General features: G+C 36.1%; 2 protein-coding genes and 2 long non-coding RNA genes across 4 annotated transcripts; 2 read left to right on the forward strand and 2 right to left on the reverse strand.

Moving 5' to 3' along the window:
* The first annotated feature begins 1,689 nt into the window (after window positions 1-1,689).
* Window positions 1,690-9,638, forward strand: LOC113050738 (thiamine transporter 1-like). Its single transcript, XM_026214007.1, has 6 exons — window positions 1,690-2,049; window positions 4,445-5,011; window positions 6,576-6,813; window positions 8,091-8,283; window positions 8,692-8,833; window positions 8,934-9,638. The coding sequence occupies exons 1-6, from the start codon at window positions 1,921-1,923 to the stop codon at window positions 9,066-9,068; spliced, it is 1,404 nt and encodes a 467-aa protein (XP_026069792.1). The 5' UTR covers window positions 1,690-1,920; the 3' UTR covers window positions 9,069-9,638.
* A 1,213-nt stretch (window positions 9,639-10,851) lies between these two features.
* On the reverse strand, window positions 10,852-12,290 carry LOC113050742 (uncharacterized). Its single transcript, XR_003276807.1, has 3 exons — window positions 11,674-12,290; window positions 11,451-11,567; window positions 10,852-11,345 (listed from the first exon to the last, which is right to left on the reverse strand). It is a non-coding gene; the product is annotated as an uncharacterized LOC113050742 (long non-coding RNA).
* A 4,343-nt stretch (window positions 12,291-16,633) lies between these two features.
* Window positions 16,634-19,264, forward strand: LOC113050741 (uncharacterized). The gene is made up of 5 exons (XR_003276806.1): window positions 16,634-16,730; window positions 17,040-17,758; window positions 18,076-18,285; window positions 18,543-18,687; window positions 18,980-19,264. It is a non-coding gene; the product is annotated as an uncharacterized LOC113050741 (long non-coding RNA).
* Window positions 17,600-20,719, reverse strand: LOC113050740 (serine/threonine-protein kinase pim-1-like). The gene is made up of 8 exons (XM_026214010.1): window positions 20,441-20,719; window positions 19,383-19,748; window positions 18,974-19,068; window positions 18,827-18,877; window positions 18,350-18,728; window positions 18,083-18,259; window positions 17,831-17,919; window positions 17,600-17,734 (listed from the first exon to the last, which is right to left on the reverse strand). Exons 2-8 carry the CDS (start codon window positions 19,732-19,734, stop codon window positions 17,723-17,725), a joined length of 1,155 nt encoding a protein of 384 aa, XP_026069795.1. The 5' UTR covers window positions 19,735-19,748; window positions 20,441-20,719; the 3' UTR covers window positions 17,600-17,722.
* Window positions 20,720-21,517: the final 798 nt, after the last annotated feature.

Consider the following 21,517-nt stretch of genomic DNA (forward strand, 5'->3'; position numbering starts at 1 on the left):
TTACATAAAGTATCAAATTACTATAATTAAGACACAAAATGAAACTTAGTGGCAATCAACTAAGCTTTATTCTCATAGCTAACATAGTACATAACTCATCCATGCTCCCAGCATACACTATTATTCATCTGAATTGTCCTATTCTTTTCTTTATTTACTATTTTATTTTGTTTTTGCAGTTGTTTTTGTTGACATTTGGTGGCTGTGTTTAGAGCTAATCTGTTTATTTGATTATTTTGTAGACTGTCACTATTGTTGAGGTTTCTATGATTAGTACTGATGTCTAAAAATGTCTTAACATCCAATTAAAATTCTTGCACAAAAGTTGTAGAATCTTTAAGAGATAATTGTTCTTTGTATTCACAGTATACAATGATCTTTCTACCACAACAGCATCTTTTATAGTACAGCAAAGCCTCAACTTTTGAGTAAATCACAAAAAAAAAAAAAAAAAAAAAATATCATAAAAATATCATAAAAATGTACCACCAGCTGATCGGTTTGACTCTCTTTATGTAAGAACATACAAGTGTCTTTAGTAAATATTGCAATTGAAAGATAACTAACTATACATTCTTATGCTGGGAGCCGAATTCAAAAGTGACCAGCATGTGGGCTCAGCCAACAGGCTTTGATCAATGTGAAATCAATAAATAAACTCCTTTGTTAATATTCAACCAGGCTAGGGCTATTGAATATTATATATATAATATAATATATATATATATATATATATATATAATATAATATATATATATATATATATATATATATATATATATATATATATATATATATATATATATATATATATATATATATATCGAAACTTGAGGTTTTGTCCACAAACTTCACGAACGCACTTGAAAGTGGCAGCAGGGGGATCCGGATTGCTTAGGGAAGTTCGCGAGTGCGTGTCTAAAAGTGAAGTGCAACGCATCCCATGTTAACTAGACGAACCCTAGATGCAGTTAAAAGTTAATGACAAGTATCATTATAAAATTCACAGTGTTGCTGCAGATGAAATATAACGCGGCTAAACTTAGGCCTAAATACTTTTTTTTCAACTGGTTACGTTATTGATTATTTATCACTCAAACCCATTTCTCTACCTGTCAGTCGGGGTCGCGTTTCCACCATCTTTGTAGTTTTTTAACACCTTTCATGCGTGTTTGTAGTTTTAGTTGGACGGATCTGGGCTGCGTTCCACTCCACTTTTACACGCACTCGTTCCACTCAGTGTTAATGTTGACAGAGATTTTTGATTTAGTCTATCTTGAGACGATGCTTGTCACATAGTCATTTGAGTCTTTTATAGTTTCATAGTGTCGTGAAACGCAAGATCGACTCGAACTAGACGTCAATTAATCCACCTGATCCACTTATGCACGGCTTCCTTTTTTCATGAGCAATTTCTGATATATATAAAAACAGAACATAACATTTGTATTCGCAAACATGTCTGTATTTGTACATATCGCTGCACAATCATTTAATCCTGAATTCCACAGACTCAAATTGACAGGCATTTGTTGGATGGTAAAATACATGTATAAAATTAATGCAGTACATATGGATAATTGTGCGTGCATCTATTGATCATTCTGAGTCAAATTTGGGCACTCATGCAACGTAATCCATGACGTACATCCGAGTAAACGAGACGGAGGGAAGTTTGCGAGTTCGAATTTCTACCGGAAGCAGTATACCATCCGGGTACTTTTGGAATACTACTCATTTCAACATACTACGATTTAGGATTGAGACATACTAATTCTTATTTTCGAATACTATTTAGGGCGGATAGTATTGAATTGGGACGCAGCAGCTCTCATTGGCTTGTTACTTGACTCGCTTTCAAACTGGTCAGCAACAGCGAGATTGCAAAATGCCCCTGCATTGGTCGAGGTACAAACGAGAATGTCTGAACCATGGCGTTACCCTACCATGTTACTCTGTATTTATGGGTTCTTCTGCAGCCACAGACCTCTGGAACCATTTCTAATCTCGTTTTTAATGGGACCTGAAAAAAACCTGACGGAAACAGAGGTAAATGTGCCTTCCCAATAAGCTGTAAAATTGAAACAGAATTAGAACAAGTGAAGAAAATTAATTAAAAATGGATTAATTAAATCAGCCACTCGTAAAAGTGCAAAAACTTCTCCTGGTGAAGACTAAACATGTAATGACATTATTATACCTATCAGATAAGTCAAAAAAACATTTTATTATATCTTTTTAATAGTGTGTGGAAATTAGGAAAGCTCCATTCCTCTTGGAAACATGGCATAATTGTTCCAACTGTAAAGCCAGGAAAAGATCATAATAGTTACAGAACATTTGCATGTACATCTAACCTCTGTAAACTAATGGTACGAATGGTAGTGGCAAGATCAAAAAATATTTTAGGCAGAAAAACAACAGATGCAATTTTAAGTCTGGAGTTGTATATAAGAAACTGGTGTATTTGGCTACTGTAAAAGGGCATTCAGAAATGCACACAGTTAAAAGAGTATTAGAAAACTGCTGGGAACATGAATATGTGAATCTTAATCATTTTGGATAGAAAAACAAATAATAAACAAATATGCTGTTTGCAATACTGTAACACCTCCATGGTTATTCTCAATGCCTTTATTGATTTTCAGGTTCTGTTGAGCATAAATGATAAAAACAGACAAGAACCTAAAGATACAATTGTACAATATTTGGATCCTAAACCAGGACATGCAGCAGCAGCAATATATCTTCCAAGGTCTAAAATATAATCATCTATCAGTTTCTACAACAGATGACTGCAATATTATTGGCTCTTCAGTGAGGTGAAGAGATTAATATAGATCTACCTGAAGTGGTCATATGTTCAAACTCTTTTTTTTTCTTTTTTTTTTTTCTCAGCATTATCAAGTTTAATGAGTGGTAATTCTTCGACTATAGATGAGTCATTTTATCAGATATTTTACAAAGTTTGTTCAGAATACAAACAAAAACAGTTATCTCTTTTGAATGGATACCTGCATATAGAGGAATAGAAGGAAATGAAGTGGTGGATCAAATAGAGAGGGGGGAAAAACATTAAAACATTGAGAAAGAGTTTAATGTTCCAATGAGTTAATTAGAAATTAAAGGGCTAATTAAAAATCTGTTAAAAGATATGTGGCAGAGTAAATGGGATGGTGAGAATAAAGGATGACATTTATATAGTATAAAAAAACAAAAATTGGAAATGAGAATGTTTGAGAATCTAAAAAAAAGACAGCATAATATCTGACACACTGTACTTTATCAATCATTATATTTAATAGGAAAACATGAGTCTGGACTTTGTGTTAAATGTGATCTTCCTGAAGCAGTTGAACATATTTTAATAAAATGTAAAGGATTTGATAGCGAAAGATTACATCTTCAGATCTCACTTCAGAAATTGTTACATAAAGATGCAATTAGACATGCTTCATATACTATTTTAAGTATCTCAAATATACAGAGTTAATGAACAGGATTTTATAGGGTTTTCACATCGTAGTATGTGGCCAACTGCCATAAAAACGTCAAAGAAGAAGAAGGTAAATGTGCCTGAAGGTGATGTAAGCATACAGGAAAATTATGTCAGACCATGCGATGGCATCTTTCTGAAAAGTAACTTTCAAGCGTAACTGCTATAGAAAATAGAATTTCGGTTTTGCATGAAATAACATAATAAGAAATGTAAACGTGTATTTTTTAACTCTGCTACATATAGATCATTTTACTTCCTTGCTGAGCACGATTTCAAATAATTTGCATAAATACTGTAGGGAAAGATATGAAGAATATTTGAGTGTAGCAGTGTTGGAAGTCAGCTTTCCCGCCAACTAGATGGCAAATCTGCCAGCTATTTTGTGTAATCCCAGAAGTTTAATCTTTTGACAAAAACAAGAACCTACTTTAATTACTAAATCTGTGTCACAAGATTCTTTTAAAGATCTTTAAAAGAATTGCTAACTGTAGGTTTTCAGCTAGTTATTTATGCATCTCAGCTCTCTGGTTATAGGTCACTGTCTGATGCTATGATTTAAATATGTCTATACTTTAATGATGTTTTTAATTTCCACATTAAAATAGATTTTTAATATTTTTTGTGTGTGTGTGTGGGTGGTCAGGTTGGTTGGGGGATCATAAACCAAAAATGGCAAGGTATTTTGACCGTCCTGGAATATCATAATGAAGAAAAAATGCAATTATTGATAAGAAGGTTTTTCGAAATTCTCAGTGAATATATATATATATATACAAAATGTAACTATAGATCTGATTAGTTGTTTTTTTGATCTACTTAATTAAAATGTGTTCACTCACATGTATTGAAACTGTAAGGACAATAGTTTTTTTTTTTTTTTTTTTTTTTTTTTTTTTTTGATGGTAACATTACTGACCCTTCTAACTACTTTATCTTTTATCATAGGTTGTGAATGAGATCTACCCAATCTGGACATATTCCTACCTTTTGCTGCTTTTTCCTGTTTTCCTGGCCACGGATTACCTTCGCTACAAGCCTGTGCTCATTGTCCAGGCGGCCAGCTTCATAGTGACATATGCTCTGCTTCTGACGGCTCAGGGTGTGAGGGCCATGCAGTTATTGGAGTTCTTTTTCGGTCTGGCAACTGCCACTGAAGTTGCCTACTATTCCTACATCTACAGTGTCGTGGAGCCATCTCATTATCAGAGAGTGACTGGTTTTTGTCGCAGTGTCACCCTGTTGGGTTCGGCCATTGGCTCACTCATCGGACAGATTCTGGTGTCTGTAGCCCAGGTCCCTATGTATTACTTGAGCGTCATCACACTGGTGTCCTCCTGCATAGCCTTTGTTGCCCCTTGGTTCCTACCCATGCCCAATAAGAGCCTGTTCTTTCACCAGAGAGAGAGCAGCTCTCAGGATCATGGAGCTCTGGAACCCATTAACAGTAGTCAGCTGATTGAAAAGCCAGAGGATCCAGAGTCCAAAATGCAGCTTAGTGCAGACGAAAGAACAGTGGGTAGACTTTTAAAAAAGAAAACAAAAATATTGTGTTTAAATGTGTGTGTGTGTATGTCTTTATGCATCTTTGGTCTCCCAAACTGTTTTATTAAATTTAAAATAATAATAAATCATATTAAAAATAAAGAGTAATTGTATATATTTGTATAATTATAATCTTTAATTTTCCAGCATATTCACAATTTGAGATCCATCTTTTCACACTGAGGACAACTTATGTACTCAGATTAATTTTTATGAGTTAATGTAGAAACCAAATCCAAAGATTTTACATACTTTTTCTTACCATTATGTGCTCTTGAACAAAATGATACAGTATTACCTCACCTGTATTAAGCCTTATTAATACTGACTAGTATTTTTAAAGGCATAGTTTACCTAAAAATGAAAAATCATCATTTACTTAACATCAAGTTGTTTCAATCATATAAGACTTTCATTCATCTTCAAAACACAAATGAAGAATGAATTTTTAATGAAAACTGAGTGGTTTCCTGTCCCTCCATTGAATGTCAAGGTAATCAAAACTCCCAAAAGCCATCATGAAAATGAATCCATATGAATCAAGCGGTAAAATCCAAGTATTATGAAGAGACATGATTGCTTTATAGGATAAACAGATTAAGTTTAGGCTTTTATTTATTTATACATCAGAATAAATCATCTTTCCATTGATGTATGTTATGAAAGATCAATAGTTGGCCAAGATACAACTATTTGAAAATCTAGAATCTAAGGGTGCAAAAAAAATCTAATCGCCTTTGATGTTTTCCGAATGAAGTTCTTAGCAATGCATATTACTATAGCAGTTGGGGGGTTCGATGCCTTGCTCAAGGGCACCTAAGTCGTGGTATTGAAGGTGGAGAGAGAACTGTACATGCACTCCCCCCACCCACAGTTCCTGCCAGCCCGGGACTAGAACTCACAACCCTTCGATTCGGAGTCCAACCCTCTAACCATTAGGCCACGACTTCCCCTTAACATAAATGTGCTACAAGTATACCCCAGCGACTTAAGACTGGTTTTGTGGTCCAGGGTCACAAATATGGTAAAATTGTAAGCTCAGGTTTGCATGAGAGAATTGAGGTTTGTTTTAGCTTGTGACACACATGCATTATGTGCTTCATGAATGTGTGTTTTATATGTAAATAAAAGCCTCAATTAGATCTTGTTGATTGTATAAAGTGATCATGCCTCTTCACAAGACTTTGATTACACTGCTTAGTTCATATGTATTCAATTTAAGATCCCTTTATGACCTTTTATCTATGTTTTGGTTACCTGGACTTTCAACGGAAAGAAAGAAACGTCTCACGTTTTATTAAAAATATCTTAATTTGTGTGTTTAAAGATTAACCATTGTGTTTGGAACAAAATGTGGTTGAGTATTATGACAGATTTTTATTTTTAGGTGAACTATCGCTTAAATACTGGCCTACGCAGAGAGATGTTAATTAAAAAATGCTAAAATGGGCAGATACTGATATGTTCACAGACATATGCATCTTTATCAGCACATTGATTTTCAGCTGTTTCTATGACTTGGTTTGACTTTCAGACTCTCAAGGACAATCCTAGCAGTAGTGGATTACTGGAAGTGTTTAAAATGCTCTGGACAGACTTACTGCAATGTTACTCCTCCTCCACACTACTGGCCTGGTCAGTGTGGTGGGCTTTATCCACATGTGGTTACCTCCTGGTGATTAATTACGCTCAAGCACTTTGGGAGAAAATCTTGCCTTCCAAAGAGTTTGACATCTACAATGGATATGTGGAGACCATTTCTACCTTGCTTGGTATGGCCATCTGGTTATCTGTTTATTCAATTAATTGTATTATATTCCCATTCTTAAATGATTTTGCATTATGCATTTTCTGTTACCTATGGAAGCCCCTTTTCCACTATGGGTAAAAAAAAAAAAAAAACACGAAAAAGTTAATTGTGACTTTATCTCTTTATTAAGAGTTGTCCAAACTATTTTCAAAACTATTTTGAGGGATATAAACTTGTAATTATGAGGAAACAAGTTAGAATTGCAAGATGTTAACTCGCAGGTATTTTATTTCAATCATGGAAAGATGCCAGTACAGACCATTTTACAAATTTAAGTCCACCAAACTTAATCTATTCTCCTCTTGGTTTGTTTGTCGGAAGAAATGGCGGATTCGGTTTTATGATTTCTCCGATCGCCTGTCAAGCAAGCTTCCCATGAAGTGAAACTAAAGCCCCTTTCACACTGCACGTCGGACCCGCAATATTCCCGTAACATTGCCTGGTCGCCTTCTGTGTGAAAGCAACCACGTCCCGGAATTGATTACCGAATCGAACCCGGGTCGGAGACATAGTAACATTGCGGTAATCGATCCGGAACGAGCGCTGTGTGAACAAAAGCCAGATCTAATTCGGTATCGAAGTGATGACGCGCGTTATCGCGCGACTCTTTTACCGGCTGTTTTGAAGGAAGATCAACATTCGCGACGAAAACATATGTGCAAACTGTAATGAAGCAGAGATCAGTTAGTTCCTCACTTTCCGCGCTGACTCAGAGATCGTTTGCTTGCTTCAGTTAAAGTATAACGTGCCAAGCGTTGTCGACTCGTACATTACACGTCACGCGCTGATGTCACGTGTCGTTACGGGATCTTCAAGGGTTGTGTGTGAAAGCACGCACATATACCGGGTCATCACTGGCAGTGTGAATGTGCCAAATCTAGCGACCAGGGAACAATTGCAGGAACACTTTACCCCTGTATTTGCCGGAATGGCAGTGTGAAAGGGGCTAAAGAAAGTCGAAATTCTGGGTTTACGTTTTGCAATTTGGACTTTTTTCACAGAATTGCGAGAAACAAAGTCAGAATTATGAGACGTAAACTCCGAATTGCAAGCTAAAAAGTTACTTATCTATCTTTTGTCCCATATCGGAAACAAGCTTCCATCGTTACCAGCCTTTTCATCATTGTCATAAACCTAAATTCACCAGTCATAAATAGCTAACAGCAGACACCCGTGTTATGTGATCCACAATAAAACGGTTTAACACATTAATTAAATGATTTGTGTTTTTCTCCCTAGGTGCTTTTGCAGCGTTTGTTGTAAGCTTCATGAAAGTGTCCTGGGCAGTGTGGGGAGAATTTGCTCTCTGCATCTTCTCTGTGGTAATTGCAGTGTGTGTGTATCTCATGGACACCATCAGGAATATTTGGGTTTGCTACACTTCCTACATGCTCTTCAGAGCTACCTACATGCTGCTTATCACTATAGCAACGTAAGCAAAGCTGTCACTCCTTATCCATTTTCTTTAGAAATCCACTGTAAGCTGGATACATTCTGATTTTGTTCTGACCACAAAGTGCTATGAACCATGTTGTATTTGACCTTATAACAGCGAGTTGCTTGTTGCTCCAGAACTCCAAATAAGCATATATAAATCTTCATGCATTTTTGAGTTTCGCAGTAGGAATGTTACCTTCTAAACATGAAAGTAGTCTCATTGCTTTTTTATCTGAAATTCTATTAGCTATTTCAATCAGGTTCTCCTTGTGTACTTGGACTCAGACCATTGCCAAATATTTCTTTTTAAAATCCTTGAAAACCCCTTGTAAAATATTACAAATGCTAAACCTTTTATATTAATGTTGGGAAAGGTTCTATTCATTTGTCTTTTGTATTGCAGGTATCAGATTGCTGTTAACCTAAATATGAAACGCTATGCTTTGGTTTTCGGAGTAAATACTTTCATCGCACTCTTACTGCAGACAGTTCTTACCGTGATTGTAGTAGATTCTGCTGGTCTAGGCCTGGATATTTTTCTACAGGTACAGTACAACATGAACTTAGTTGAGTGTGTCATCATGCATCGTGGATCACTAATGAAAGATAATATCCTGTGCAATTTTGTTTGCTCCTTTTCCACAGTTTCTGATCTATGCAAGTTACTTTGCTGTAATAGCTGTGATATTCTTCATCGCTTGGCTGTATAAACTGTTCAAAAGGAGGGGAGCTGGAGGACAGAACGAATTACCTTCAACAGAGACCATTTCAGAGTCCTGAAAAACCGCACATCAGCATCTGTTAAGCACAAGTTTATAAAATAATCTTCTGTTCAACTGAATGATCATAGGTCAAATGATAACTACATATTAAGAAAAAGCAGGATTTCCAAATAAGTCACAGATCCAGCATTAAAGTTTATAAGCAAGCACTGATGATTTTTATAACGGAGTTCACAAGCATGCACTATATCAAGTGGCCGTTGTGGGTCACAGATTGTGTGGAACAAAATGCACTTATTAAAATAACACCATTATGATGCCTTGCCAATAAAACATCTGGAAGAATCAAAAACAGCAGAGAATGCACATTCGCTCTCTGACAGCAGGTGGCGCTTATGAAACAGCAAAGATTCAGTTTAAAGCACTTTCAAACACTACTTAATGTCTATTATTACCATAGACTGTGATTATTACAAAGCTCTGAGGAATATTTGATTTTTGATATTTGATAACAGATGGTAAAAGCTGATAAACACATGCTCATCTGGGTAACTGAAGTCGGTACTAGGAACAGTTTTCCTTCATGGAAGCTTTGTGTTTGGTTTGCTAATAAAATATTAAAACTCAATTCGGTATTATGTATACAATTATTTAATTATGTCATCCTGGTATCGCTGACTCGTGCTTTTTTTCATACAAACATAGCTGCTGCCATTTTGTGACAACTGTTTTGTTCACTGTAATGGATTATAAGATAATTAAACTGGTAAGATTTTAAAACATTTTAATCTTAAATCCATATCGTTTATTGCCTTAATTATTTATGTGGTGAAATGTTGTGTAATAAGTGGAATGACTGTAGCCTATTCCTTAAATGATGCTCTAGTCTGAACTCAAGTACGCTATTAATAATTAGGCAGTATGCTAGTAATATGCATGTTGGTCAGTTGTAAGAATTGGTCCTAAGGATAAAATGTTACCATTTTATTTAATAAATTATTCTTTAAAAAAGCATTTAATTTATAGGTAAAGAGGAAGATAATTTTGTGTTTATTGCATACCTCTCTTTATAGTCCTGTATATATCAGATTTGCCACAGCAGAATGAAGTAAATTATTTAGATTTGTCTGTAATTACATGATGATAATAATATTATAATTACTTGGTGCATTGCATTTGCACCATCCATTGTAGCATAGATCTTCTAATCTTTATCGGTGGTTTAGCTTTAAAGAAAAATGACAGTTAAAGTAGAAAGCTTTTATTTATATAAACAGGCAGTGCTTTATTTACCTGCAATAATACTGAAATTAGAAATATTTTCTTGAATATTCAGCCTTCATTAAAAATAAAATTTGAAATGTGTATTTTTTTCAGCAATAACATATGATTGTCTTGTTCACTGTATAAATTAAATAATTATTGTGCCAACATTATAAAAGAATGTTATTTTGATCTCCAGCAAAAGATTTTCTGCAGAAGAGAAATAAACTACCTGATCACTGAAATATGGATCTGTGTATTTCTTTTGGTATAAGATATTTAAGATTTGTACTAATTAAAATGTAAAGGCTCTTATTTTGCTCAACTGCATATACATACAGTATACTAATAACTCATCTAACATTTAGCCTTTTATATATATATTTTATCATCCAGATTATAGAACAATCCACTTTAAAAAATGCTTTGTAGTCCACTTAAAAATTTTAACTCTACAAGAATATTTTACACAATCCCAAAATGCCCAGTAGAGGGCAAAAAAGAAATTCCAGATGGATGAAAATTATGGCCCATACAGTACAAAAAACACTTTCCACAATACAAAACGCTTACTTGGGACTCTTATCTGCAAAATAACTAGCAAAACATGGATCACTTGGATTTTTCTTTTCTGGAATTTCAAGTTTATTATTGTTAATTCATGAATGTACAAAAAATCAACAATATACTTCATGACACATGCAAATCTAAATATTAGCTAACACAAAATAATAAAGTGAGATGTGTTTGGGGTACTGTTTAGAAGGAAAAATGCAAAGGCAAGGTTTTCTGACATTTGAACTACTCACAGTCACACCTTTCCCAGTATGAAGTGCACAGGCTCGAAACATTCCCTTCTGTTCTTAATAACCTTAACCGTCGTGGGCAGCACATGCCGAAAGACGGCTGGATGGCCATCTCCTTGACATGGACCACATAAGGGAGGGGTACCAGGATTTCACATTGCCATCTTTCCCAACAGTCAGCATTGAGAAATACTCTTGCCTAATCTGGAAGTAGCTGTCCTGCACCAGCGAGGCAGACAGATCCTTACGGTTCACTGATGCTTTTTCTGCAATGCAGACCACAGTTTCCTCAACACTACATCATAGTTTCAACAACAAAAAAAGTGCAGGGACCATAAAAGTGAGTTTTGTTCAATGCAAAACAATCTTACCATTTATGGGATAAAGCTCCGGACTCCACTCATGTCATCCAGGGTTTTTCCAACAAGTTTCAATAGAGATATATGACGCATTCACATAATTCATAATTCATAGCTGCCTGAAAAAGGCTATAGAACAGAAAAAACAAAAGATGACTCAGTCGTTTCCAACTCTGACTCATACTATATTTGGGATTGGAGTGGGAGTTTTGAAGAATTGAAACAGGGATGTGACCTGCATCAAAGATGTTCGTTGTTGTTTTTCGTTCTGAAACAGGCCTTCTTTTGAGAGGGCATCAATCAAGCTGTCATGCCCCAGAGAGGAAGTGGTCCCTGTTGGTCCACTATGCAGGACCCAAATACCCACAGGTCCTCCTGGACTGTAAAGAATGCAGAGAAGGATCATCAACAATGTTCCTTCCTCCAAAATAGCGAACAAAAGAGCTGTAAATGAACTGCGTCATCCTATTTTTATTGATGCCATTCCTCAGAAGCATTTGTGATTGAGGGTTCTTGTGGAGATGAGAGCTGAAATGTAAAATGAAATGAAAACTTCTAGAAGCAGGAAGATCTCTGAAGAAAATGACCCGACCATATCCCAATATCCCAATGTACTACAAATAGTTTTTAATTTGAGCTGTCAGTTATTGTTAAGTCAGGCTGTTTGAAGGTCAGACATCCAGATAGTGTACCATGCACATAAGAGTAGTTTGATTGGATAGGGTGTTTCACTGGATTGGCCCCCAAATTTGTTTATAAATGCTTAACATGGAATTTCAGAGAACAAAAAAAGTATATTTTCCCAAGTTACATAAACAAATGGGAGTGGTGTTGATAGAGTAAAGCTATATATATCTTTTTTTTTTTTAAATGGTCTTAATTTTGATAATTTAAGTCTGGTTTTATGCAGTCTCAACTTTCCTGCACTTTTTCAGTCTGCAACTTACTGATGTCATGAACAACTCAAGACAGTATCCAAAGTGCTCCACTGGCTGAAATATCTTGATATTCTGTTTAATGCTTATTAAAAATCCTACATATATCTTTATAGTGTATGTTGTCTGATTCTGAACTATTATAACAATTGAGGTCTTTTACATTATAGGTTATTTATAATACTAAAAGGTTTTCCAACTCAGGGTTTGTGATGGGAACTGCAGCCCTTACGAAAGGAAAATATATTTACCAATATATTTCTTAAAATATATTGTGATATATTGTAATATATTATTTTACCTTTTTATTTTCTAATATTTTATATATTTGAATACATTTAATAACATATTTATGATACATATATTATATAATATATTGCAAAATATACAAATGATTGCCGCTTTCAATATATTGCAATATATTGGAAAAAATAAATATATATAAGAATATATGCCTAATATATTACATGATATTTTCCAATATACTGCAATATATTTTTGTTTCATAAGGGAGGGTGTTTGAGAGTTGTTGAAAATATTAAATTAAAATTAAAAATAATAAAATAAAATTAAATATTAATGTAAAATTAGAATAAATAAATGGTGCTGAACATAGGAAGTGCTCTAGAGATCTTGATTAATCTTCTTTCTTCCACATAACCACAAGTGTCCTCTGCTGTTCTGTCTCTTTAATGCGAGTTGACAATGTGTGAATATAGTCAAAACACTGCTTTCATGACAATCAGCACTTCATATCATTGCTGTGGAAACAAGGAATGCATAATTGTGTGTTATTAAATGAGGTGAGAAATGATTACCTCTACATATATACACTGATAAAATGATCTACGTTTTTTACCATACACCTTGACTTTCATGTCAAAATCAGTCAAAAGCATGTTGAAATAATTAGAAAACATCCCTAAAAATTCTTCTGAAATGCTGTGATGAGGTCCTGGTTAACGAGTTCACTGTCCGACAGGCCTCGCAAGGGTTTATCCTGTTAATAATCATAATAATAATTGAATCTGAATTAAGACATTTTGATAGGACATGTTACAAACAAAGATGCTAAGCAGCACTGACCTTTTCGGTAGTGTTCAATCTTCATGGTACTATTTGTGAGAGGCCAAAAAGATGCTGATGATGGAAATTTTACATAGTGCCATATCACACACTTACTCCAGGTACTCATCCCTCTGTTCACTGTACATATGATTCTGCTCATCTGGAGCCGAAATTACCTGCAGACAATGAGAATGAGAAGATTAATAAGTCGTTGTTCAAGTAAGCAAATAACACAACTTGAAACCTGTTTGTATTTCATCACTCCAGAAAATAAAAATTCTAGGGGTTTCACATTTTGGGTTCCCCAAAGAGCACTTCAGTGAAAAGATATTAAAATAACCTTTTGCTTAGTGTGAAGACTGAATAAACTTTTTGCGCTATACATGTTAATGGTTTTTCATGGATGCTGTCATACATGCTGAACCGTTGTTTTTAAGAGTGAAATATCTACAGGGCTCAATAGAAAGGATTTTTTTTTTTTAATTATGAATTTAAATGTATACATTTTCATTTGTTGTTTCAAATGTATACTTTTTAATTATTTAAATTTATTTAAAATTTTATTTTTATATACGGTTTTCACACAAAATGTAATTTTTTTTCTAAACAAAGAAAATTGTAGTAATATTTAAATAGTTCTGCACTATATATCTAATCTAGATGACAAGTTTAAAGGGATACTCCACCCTAAAATGAAAATTTTGTCATTAATCACTTCCCTCCATGTCGTTACTCGTACAGCAGCTGCGATTGTACGACCACGTTTAATAGACATGGCTATTGTTTGAAAGAGTAATTAAAGTAATATAACAGTATAAATAATAAAACGAATGAATATACTTCAGTTTTATCTAGGTTCAGAGGCTTCTTAATGACTATCTTGTTTTTGAAGGAAAAATAAATGATTTGGAAGTGGACGTAAGTATTACATTCATAACAGAGGGTCAGTTAGAATTTGTTGAAGCATCGGAAATACATCTTGCTCCAAAAATAACAAAATTACGACTTTATTCAGCATTGTATTTTCTTCCGAGTCTGTTGTGTGACTGCTGATGTATGAAGGTGCTGATGTGTTATCTTTGTTATTGGGCGCACCAGAAAACACGGCAGCAGCGTCTTACGTCAACAGTCACAGCAGTCACTCCGAAGATGAATGGAGGTCTTAAGTGTTTGGAACGACTCGAGGTTCATTAAAGGGGGGTGAAATGCTATTTCATGCATACTGAGTTTTTTACACTGTTAAAGAGTTGGATGCTAAACATAGACAAAGTTTAAAAAATTAAGTTGTACGTTTGAAGGAGTATTTTTGTTCCCAAAATACTCCTTCCGGTTTGTCACAAGTTTCTGAAAGTTTTTTTTCGAGTATGGCTCTGTGTGACATTAGATGGAGCGGAATTTCCTTATATGGGTCCTGAGGGCACTTCTGCCGGAAGAGCGCGCGCTCCCGTATAGCAGAGCACTGAGAGCAGAGACATTCACTGATCAGAGTGAGAGACCGAAATGTCACAAAAGAAGTGTGTTTTTGGTTGCCAGGTCAAGACAACCCTGCACAGATTACCAAAAAAAAAAAAACAGCATTAAGGGACCAGTGGATGGAGTTTATTTTTACAGAGCATCAACGGAGCTGTGCAAGTGTTTTTGTTTGTTCCCTGCATTTCGAAGATGCTTGTTTTACAAACAAGGCCCAGTTTGACGCCGAATTTGCACATCGTTTATTTCTTAAGGATAATGCAGTCCCAACGAAAAAAGGGCCACGATCGTGTGTTGGAACCGCAGGCGGTGAGTAAAACTGCTTCAAATATCTGTGTTAAACAACATGCGATGTTGGCATCAAACTGCACTTTCCACATGTACACCTTAAAAAAAATAAATAAATAAAGACGACATAAAGTGGAACTTAGTCATTTTCCAAAACCGCTAAACAAATATATAGTTTCAATACATACCACATAGAGACGTCCTGCTGTAGTCATTGCTGATGCTGCTCTTGTTCAATTTCAGCCTCTGGATCTGATTCTGGATCATAAATATACGGCTGAATCTGACTGTTAGCCATGGTTTGTTTTGGATGATGTTTCTTTCCTCACGGTAATGTCACAGTTTCCAGAAGTCCTCAACGCAAAAGCCTTCTCGTGCTCCTGATTCTTTAGCTCCGCCCACACGTCGCGCCTCCAGCCGCTCATGTTTTTCCGGGAAAAAACGGTACAGACTATCTTTCTCTTATGAATATAATAAAACTAAAGACTTTTTGGAGTTATGAAGGATGCAGTACTACTTTATAGGTACTCAAGATTAACAGGAGATTGAGTGAAAACGAGCATCTCACCCCCCCCCCCCCCCCCTTTAATGACATAATTTTCATTTTGACAAATGTACTTTTACCATTTATATATATGTTAAAGGGTTAGTTCACCCAAATAGCAAAATTATGTCATTATTAACTTACCCTCATGTTGTTCCAAACCCGTAAGACCTCCGTTTACCTTTGGAACACAGTTTAAGATATTTTTGATTTAGTCCGAGAGCTCTCAGTCCCTCCACTGAAGCTGTGTGAACGGTATACTGTCCATGTTCAGAAAGGTAAGAAAAACATAATCAAAGTAGTCCATGTGACATCAGAGCGTCAGTTCTTCAGTTTTTTGAAGCATCGAAAATACATTATGGTCCAAAAATAGCAAAAACTACGACTTTATTCAGCATTGTCTTCTCATCCGTGTCTGTTTTGAGAGAGAGTTCAAAACAAAGCAGTTTGTGATATCCGGTTCGTGAACTAATCTTTCAATGTAACTGGATCTTTTTGAACCAGTTCCCCAAATCAAACTTTATCGTTTTAAATGGTTTGCAACTCCAATAAACATTAATCCACAAATGACTTGTGTGCTGTTAACTTTTTTAATGTGGCTGACACTCCCTCTGAGTTCAAACAAACCAATATCCCAGAGTAATTCATTTAATCAAACAGTACACTGACTGAACTGCTGTGAAGAGAGAACTGAAGATGAACACCAAGCCGAGCCAGATAATGAACAAAACATTGATTCGTTCACAATTTGGGTGAACTAACTATTTGGGTGAACTAACTCTTTAAATGTTTGCTAACTCAATTAAAATCCATTATACTTATTTAATCTTATTTAGTCTTCTCCAGCTCCTATTGGACGGAGTGTGGCAGTTCCTAATTGGTCTTCTCTGTTAATTGTTAATTAGTAGCATGTATTAGTGGGTTAGCTGTTGACTAAGACAGGCACTCTGTGGGATGGTCTCTCTGGAGTGGCTCTGGTTTCAACATGTAAGATCTTGTTGATCATGCTAACCTTTGTATTTCTTATATCATATGGTTAAAGTTTTGTTGTGACATTTTCTCTTGGTTTTTTTATTACCCTCAGACTTATGTTTATTATTAACACTGATTGCTGTTGTATTAGTTTAATACAATAAAAGTATTTGCATTGATATCCTATGTTGTTTGATCCCTCTGTTATGTTGCGGTTTTAAAACCAGCTGGTCATAACAACACTTTGAAGTGCACTTTTAATGTTTCTTTAATAAAAATAATTTTCTGAAATTCTGAAATTCATTTTTAATCTTTTGTTCAAAGGCAGGGAGCTCTGGGACAGCATTGCAAGGAGCTTGGAGACCATGGTACCTAATACAGGACCATCTTTACCAGCTGTAACAAGAATAACTGGACCAAGAAGCAATGACAGATGAAGGGAGCTTGGAGACCAGAGTGGCTGAGATGGGAGCTTTTGAACTCTGATGCTTTGATTTCTGGCTGTGGCTGAACCTGATCACAGTCAGGAACCTCTGAAGAAGTAATGGACATGGCAGACACCTCTGGGCCTGGATAGAGATGACTGAGAGACTGGAGCCCAGGGTTGCTGTTGACTTTACAGGAACCTCAGAGGAGGCAATGACACCACTGGGGTGCCTATGACAGGTGTGGAGCAGCCATGGCAAGAACCTCTTTAGTATCTTAAGCTTGCTTGTTGACAGAGAATAAAAGAGAGCTCTGGCATTTAGACAGCGGAGGCAGGAAGCTCAGGAATGGAGTGGCCATGATGGGAAAAACAAAAGAAGTATGTACATGTATACAATATGTACACATCCCTCCAAAAGCAGTACTGCCAGACGCTAATATTGCTTCCTCAAGCCAAGGTGCAAGACGCTACACAAGGCTTGCTCGACCCGCAAGACGCAAAGGCGAGAGGAGGGATGGAAGCGTCTCCCGCTGCAGCCTGCAAGACGCAAAGCTGCACGAGAGACACCAGATGAATGGTCTTATGAGACGACCTGAAACAAAACAGAAAAGAACAGGTTTGACTTCTTGGTTCTTTCTCATGAGTCATGAGGATGTTAATTCTTTATAGCTGATCTTGTATTCACTACCTTAAACCATTTGTGGAATATGATTTGCCCCAGACCAAGTCTCCGGCTTGGCTTCTCATGCAGGAGAGCCCTGAGGAGGTCACAGCATTCTGTGCAGGAAGACATGAAGGACATTTGATAACTTAAACTTTACACCTTAAATTACTTTAAATTTGCTCTATTTGATCATGTTATTTATTTAAACTGTAAGGTGTTTTGTATGATTCTGAATTATACTTATTTATTTTTTTTTTTTTTAAATGAAGATCCCACCTTTTGACAGGCCGGGTTTGGACCAGCGCTTGTAGTGTAGCAGGAACAGGTCATAGTCACTAGGTAAGCGTCCACACAACAATTCGAACATCACCATCCCTAGTGACCAGACTGTCGCTGGCCCGCCATAGTACTTCCCCCTGCTGTGATACTCTGGAGGGGAGTACACTGCTGTGCCTGGAGGAGAGGACATTGTATGATGTGTAAGTTTGCTTTAATGCAGCATGATTGTTCTGTATCTATTAGAAGAAATGAATTGTATCATACCACAGTATGACCTGTACGGTGACCTCCTCAAAATGTCCCCGCATCCAAAGTCAATCAGCCTGACTTCGGATGTCTCCCTGTTTACTAGTATGTTCTCTAGTTTCACGTCACGGTGGAACACTCTGCGGATGTGGCACATGTTTGCTGCGTGAGCCGCCTGCCACATGATCTGCCGTGTTGTTTCCTCATCAAGGCTTCCACCGTGACGTCTTTTGAAATCCACGAGATTCTCACAGGGAGAGGGACATTCGAGGACCATGACGAAGTGGTCAGGGTGGTCCGTCCAGTCCAGTAACTTGATTATTTGCGGCACACTGGGACCTTTATTCGCCAGGATGGTGAGGGCGATCTCTTTTGGAAGGGGATGTGGATGATCAGGCTAGAAGAATTGAGTTTTTAGACCAGTTTGTTAATTTAATTTGTGATTTACATTAATATGAAACATTTTATATTGTTTTTACAGTGCAATTTACTTACAATGAATATACATGTTGTGTTTTGGGTCTTTGTGACGTATTTCAAAGCCACCTGATGAAAAATAAAATGTATTAATTAAAATAGACTAAGAAGAGGGTTTGGATAAAACATTTGCTAGCTTGGTAATGTGTTATATATTTGACTTACTTTAAGATTATCCTGCAGACGTGTCCCTTCATACACCACACCAAAACCACCTTTGCCCAGCTGATCGCCCACAGTGTAACGGCTGAAGATGTAGTCTATTAAAAGTAACAATTTCACATGGACTCAGCGCCTTGTAATGTGAGATGCTTTATTTATTTTAAACTTTTTTTAATATATTATTCATTGTAATGACTTGATAGAGACTATCTTGAATATTTATAGTTTTAACATGTATTAGTACAAAGACATATAAAAATAATGTTTTAACATGTTCTGGAATAAAGATCTGACCATGCCTGTATGATGTGTATTTTTGATATTGTGTGTGTGAAGGTCCTGACAGATTTACAAGGTCAAAGTAGAGCTCTAGTGAAAAATCCTATTTTCATAACATGTTTGTGTCATGTACCATCACTACTTCTTCCTGCCCATGCCACCTTCCTCTTCTGTCCCTCATCCTGCTGCTGCTCCTCTTTCTGACCTGAGCTGCTCTCTGGGTGTTTTTTGGCAGCTCTAAAGAAAGAGCACAGCCCCCACCACCACTTCTTGCTCTTTCTTTTCTCCCTCACTCTCTCTGCCTCCTTCCTCTCCTCTTCCTCCCCTCTTTCCTCTCCTCCTCCTCCAGCACCAACAGGGGTCTCATCGCGGGGACGAGGATGTTGTAGCTCCGTGTTGGTGCTGGGTTTTGGGGGTGTACTAAGCTGTTTATCGTACACCTCGCCAACCGTCATCGGACTCACTTTTGTTACTCGCTGTCCCATCGCTGTGAAAAACTCTAACCACCATAACAAACCCACAAAGAATGAAAGAATGTCACGCACTTTATATACTCCGCGCGTTCTATTCGAACGCGCTCTATGGCGTCATAAGGCTTTGAGCGCCTTAATGATTCCCGTTCATTTTATATATAAAACATGATAAAAACTAAAAAAAAACCTTACAAGGGCAAAATCTACTAAAATAAAGCAAATGTCTAATAAATGAACAAAAATGCTTTATCTCGATGTTTTAACAGATTTACAACATGTAAAAGCTAGCCTATATATTCTTTAATTAATTATTTTATGCAAAAACATTAAATATATATTTTTGTTGCATGTATAAAATGTAAACTGTATAGGCAACAATGAAAAAAGTTTTTCAAGCAGTATCTACTTCAATTAAATAATTTGTCTTTCAGTTTAATTTACCATTATTTGTTTTATTATTCAAGTAATATTTTTTTTGTTCAAAACATTGAGACATAAATATTTTTCATTGGCTCAACTAAGACATTTGTTTTGACCAGTGTAAAATATCAGGTTAGATTAATTTACATTATTTAGTTTCTATCATGACCACGCCTCCTAACACTGGTGCTGCGAGTCCATTAAAGACATCATTTTGTCCCAGTAGTGTGGTGGATGAGAAGGTGGAAACTTTGTTTCAGATAAATTAGGTGTATGGACGTTATTTTCTGCCATTTACCTTTCTTCGTGCTTTCTTTTCCTCGCGGACTCTGATCGACGAAATTTGTCTGAATGACGGGACATTTCTCATCCCGCTGTTAGTTAACTAGTTTTCGCTTGCACCGCGGACCAGCGATATCGACTGAGATGAGATTATTTTTCTCTTTTTTTTTTTTTTACTTGCTGTTGTTTATGAGAAGTGTTACTTAATTTTAAAGTTAAAGTTCATTTTACTCATACAGCAGCCGCTGCACAACCGGAGGCTGCAATTTCAGGAGCGCAGATCTAGGACCCTAGGTTTTCGTGACAGCGCCACCTACAGAACTGGATGAATAGTGATGGCTGCAGTTTCAGGACGTTTGTATTCATGTTTGTATATAGCATCAACTCAGTAGTATTTGTTTTTAAATGTGATTTTTGATTCAAAATGCAGCAGAGGTTAATTACTAAGTTTGCTTTGAGCCACAATTGTAAATTTAAACAAGAATTTATACAAAATATAAATTAAAATTTTACTTTTAATCAATATAATCATGTCATTTTTGCGACGGCAGCAAAGCGAACTCCTTTTCCATCAGTTGCTGCATGGATAGTATGGCTGTAGGCTTCAACTCTAGAGAAAGAGAGAGCGAGAGACAGAGAGAGATAAATAAGAAACATTTGTTTAACATATTCAACTGGAATATATATATACACATCTGATTTAACACTTATGCACTATTGGAGTTTTAGAGAGAGAGCCTGTACAATAACTGCACAATTGAGATGGCTCTCTAAATTGGTTCTGATCTTTCTCAACTTTGATGGGTGGAACAAAGTTGAACTACAGAACGTGCAGTGAAAGTCCTTGCAGCATGTGGTGCATCTTTTAATTCGGGCAGGGATCTCCCTTTTTGGATTGTTATATGCGGCCTGAAAAAGAGAGCCTACTTGTTAGAATATTTTGAGATCATGAAAATATCCCTAGTGCCTTTTTTAATCATCTGTTCTACAACAAGCTTAACCAAATCCATAAAATCACTTCATATTGGCCATGCAGAATATGACAGAAAACTAGCACATGATAACAATGGACTGTATGTAGAGTAGGCCTGCA

Source organism: Carassius auratus, chromosome 31 (genome assembly GCF_003368295.1).
Source record: "Carassius auratus strain Wakin chromosome 31, ASM336829v1, whole genome shotgun sequence".
Lineage (NCBI taxonomy): Eukaryota > Metazoa > Chordata > Actinopteri > Cypriniformes > Cyprinidae > Carassius > Carassius auratus.

Coding starts and splice junctions, on each gene's coding strand:
- LOC113050738 (XM_026214007.1), top strand. CDS start 1,921: ATGTCTGAACCATGGCGTTACCCTACCATGTTACTCTGTATTTATGGG. Junction 5,012..6,575: donor TTAGTGCAGACGAAAGAACA/GTGGGTAGACTT, acceptor TTTGACTTTCAG/ACTCTCAAGGACAATCCTAG. Junction 8,284..8,691: donor CTGCTTATCACTATAGCAAC/GTAAGCAAAGCT, acceptor TTTGTATTGCAG/GTATCAGATTGCTGTTAACC.
- LOC113050740 (XM_026214010.1), bottom strand. CDS start 19,734: ATGGGACAGCGAGTAACAAAAGTGAGTCCGATGACGGTTGGCGAGGTG. Junction 18,878..18,973: donor GTCTGCAGGATAATCTTAAA/GTAAGTCAAATA, acceptor ATTTTTCATCAG/GTGGCTTTGAAATACGTCAC. Junction 18,260..18,349: donor ACCGTACAGGTCATACTGTG/GTATGATACAAT, acceptor CCTCTCCTCCAG/GCACAGCAGTGTACTCCCCT.